The 2395-nt window shown below is 53.3% G+C and overlaps 1 protein-coding gene across 1 annotated transcript; it reads right to left on the bottom strand.

Moving 5' to 3' along the window:
* Window positions 1–283: 283 nt before the first annotated feature.
* Window positions 284–1319, bottom strand: CUNH11orf96 (chromosome unknown C11orf96 homolog). The gene has a single exon (XM_024209813.3). It carries the CDS (start codon window positions 1262–1264, stop codon window positions 899–901), a length of 366 nt encoding a protein of 121 aa, XP_024065581.1. The 5' UTR covers window positions 1265–1319; the 3' UTR covers window positions 284–898.
* Window positions 1320–2395: the final 1076 nt, after the last annotated feature.

The raw sequence follows: 2395 nt of genomic DNA, 5'->3' as shown, positions 1-2395 counted from the left end.
TCACCAATCATCTAATTTCTTGTTTTATTACCTGCTTTATGCTAAGCTTTTTTTTTTTTTTAGAAGTCATCTAGCTAAATTCTTATATAGTATATACTTAAGATATGTAGTGAAATACCCCTTTGACAATGTCCTTTCCCCCCCACACCTCCCACCTCTCCAAAAAGGACATTGTTGTTTTTGGGTTAGCTGTCAACATTGTTAAGCCCATATATCCACTAAAGGGTAAGAAAGCAGAAATAGGATAGTTATTCCCAATAAATATTCTCCAAAATGCACTATGCAAATATATTGAGTTTTATTTCTCTTTTATGGAAATAATAACAGACATTCAGGTAGAAAGATATTAAATTAATGCAGTCAATTTAAATGCAAAAATAAATATAAAGTCCAGCAGCTCACTGCATCCAAAACAGCTCAGATTTCTTCTAACAAATAGAAAAGTTTTTTTTTAAATCAGAAGTTTCATACAACCGAATAGAAACAAACATAAAAGTGCTTTCTTAGAAAACATCCTGACCTTCCTTGCAAATTGCTCTTGGAATCTATCCCACTCCGATTGGTTCTTTATCAGGAGGATAATTAAAAAGGAACTTCACCCCCCTCTTAAATAAAGCCTCCATCATGGTCCCTTCAAAGTCCCCCCCTTGCCACACTGACTGACAGTTAGGATCTAATCTATAATACAAAAGAGAGTGTCCAATGGCCGTTATTTGGAAAGCAATTCTCGGTAGCAAGGATCTCCACAAATAATCTCCCTTGAAAAATATAACTCTAAAGTTTTTGCGCTTGTGTCTCGCGGCTGCGGGCTTCACTATGAAGCACAGTCCCGTCTCTCTCGGTCGAGTGTGTTCGCAAAGCTGCTGTGATGGGTGATCACTGAGCCCCAATGGTCCCTTCACAGGGCAGAGTCAGAGTCACTAGAGTCCAAACTGTTCCGCAGCTTGCAGCTGCTGAGCTTCTCTCTCTGCAGGCTCAGGTTCTGGGTGCTCCTCCTCAGGCACTCCAGGGACTGCAGGAAGGATTTCTTGGCTTTCTCCTCCTCCATGGGGGAGACCCCTTCCTCCTCCACCTCCTGGATCTCATCGAAAGTCACCGGCTGGGTCTTGAAGCGGGACTGTCTCGGTCTCCTCAGCTTGCCCTTGGGGATCTTGGCGGGGCGGATGGGCTGGGGGTATTCCTCGGCGATGCACACGAAATGAGGCATGACCGCTTGGTAGCTGGAGCAGATGCCCATGAGCTCGGCTTGCTTGGTTGCCATCATGTCAGCCCCGCTGCTGCGGCTCTGCAAAACGGGAGCTGGGCAGAAGCAAGAGTAGCAGGCGGCCGTGGGCAAGCGCGCAGTCCCAGACACAACGGGGATGGGCGCGGGCTCCGAGCCTAGCCAGAGCCCAGGCGCAGACCGGGCTGCGCTCAATACCTTCCCCTCTCAACTTCGCTCAGTCCGCAGCCAAAGGCAGGCCGGGCTCCCCGACGGCCAGCTCACGCCCCAGGCCTGGCGGAGTCTCGCTCGGGCGGGCTGGGAGCGGGTCCCTCTGCAGTCCCCCTGCGGTGCGCGGGCGAGGCGGGCGCTGCGGCCAGATGCTCGCTCCTGTGCCCCGTCGAAAGCTGCCGCTGCCTGTGCCGTCCCCGGCGCTATATAGCCCCCGGCAGCCCACACAGGAGCATGCTCAGATGACACCAACTACCATTTAAAGCCTGCCCGGCCGCTTCCCTTCCGCCTGACGTCTGCGAGTCATTTGTGCTAAAATAGCGCCGCCCCCGCGCTGCAGAGAGGCTGTGCTGGGGAGGCCCCGGGGCTTTCCCGCGCCAGCCGAGGAGCCGCGCGCCGCTCTCCGGCTGCAGCTCCTGGCCCGGGACAGGCTGAGGGGGCAGGCTCCCTGCCTGCGCTTCTCCGCTTGCAACCCACCCACAGGGAGGGGGCAGCCAGGGGACACACTCCCGCCCCCCCCCCCCAGTTTTGGGGCAGAGGGGGGATTGTGATCATGTTACTTTGTATCTAATGACCCTCCTTACCCAGTTCTGCACCTTAGGGACTTCTGCCAGGCTTCCTTCCACGTGGAGAAATCCCCTGAACACCTCCCTGGCTGTTCCTCCTTCCTGCCATATCCTGTAACCTAGTGCAGGAGTTCTCAACCTTTTTTTTCTAAGGCCCCCCAAGTATGCTATAAAAATTCCAGGGTTCACCTGTGCCACAACAACTGTTTTCTGCATATAAAAGCCAGGGCTGGCATTAGGAGGTAGCAAGCAGGGCCACAGGAGCCCTGTGAAGCTAAGTTGCTCAGGTTTTGGCTTTAACCCCGGGTGGCAGGGCTCGTGGTCCCAGGCTTCAGCACCGCACGGTGCAACTTTGGCTTGCTGCCCTGGGCCCAGTGAGCCTAACACAGGTCCTGCT

Source organism: Terrapene carolina, unplaced genomic scaffold (assembly GCF_002925995.2).
Source record: "Terrapene carolina triunguis isolate 2854851 unplaced genomic scaffold, T_m_triunguis-2.0 Scaffold96, whole genome shotgun sequence".
Lineage (NCBI taxonomy): Eukaryota > Metazoa > Chordata > Testudines > Emydidae > Terrapene > Terrapene triunguis.
Note: the sequence above shows the minus strand (reverse complement) of the source record. Positions and strands in the feature narration are given on the sequence as shown.

Excerpts from the sequence above, each read along its gene's own strand:
- CUNH11orf96 (XM_024209813.3), bottom strand. The coding sequence starts at position 1,264 with ATGATGGCAACCAAGCAAGCCGAGCTCATGGGCATCTGCTCCAGCTAC.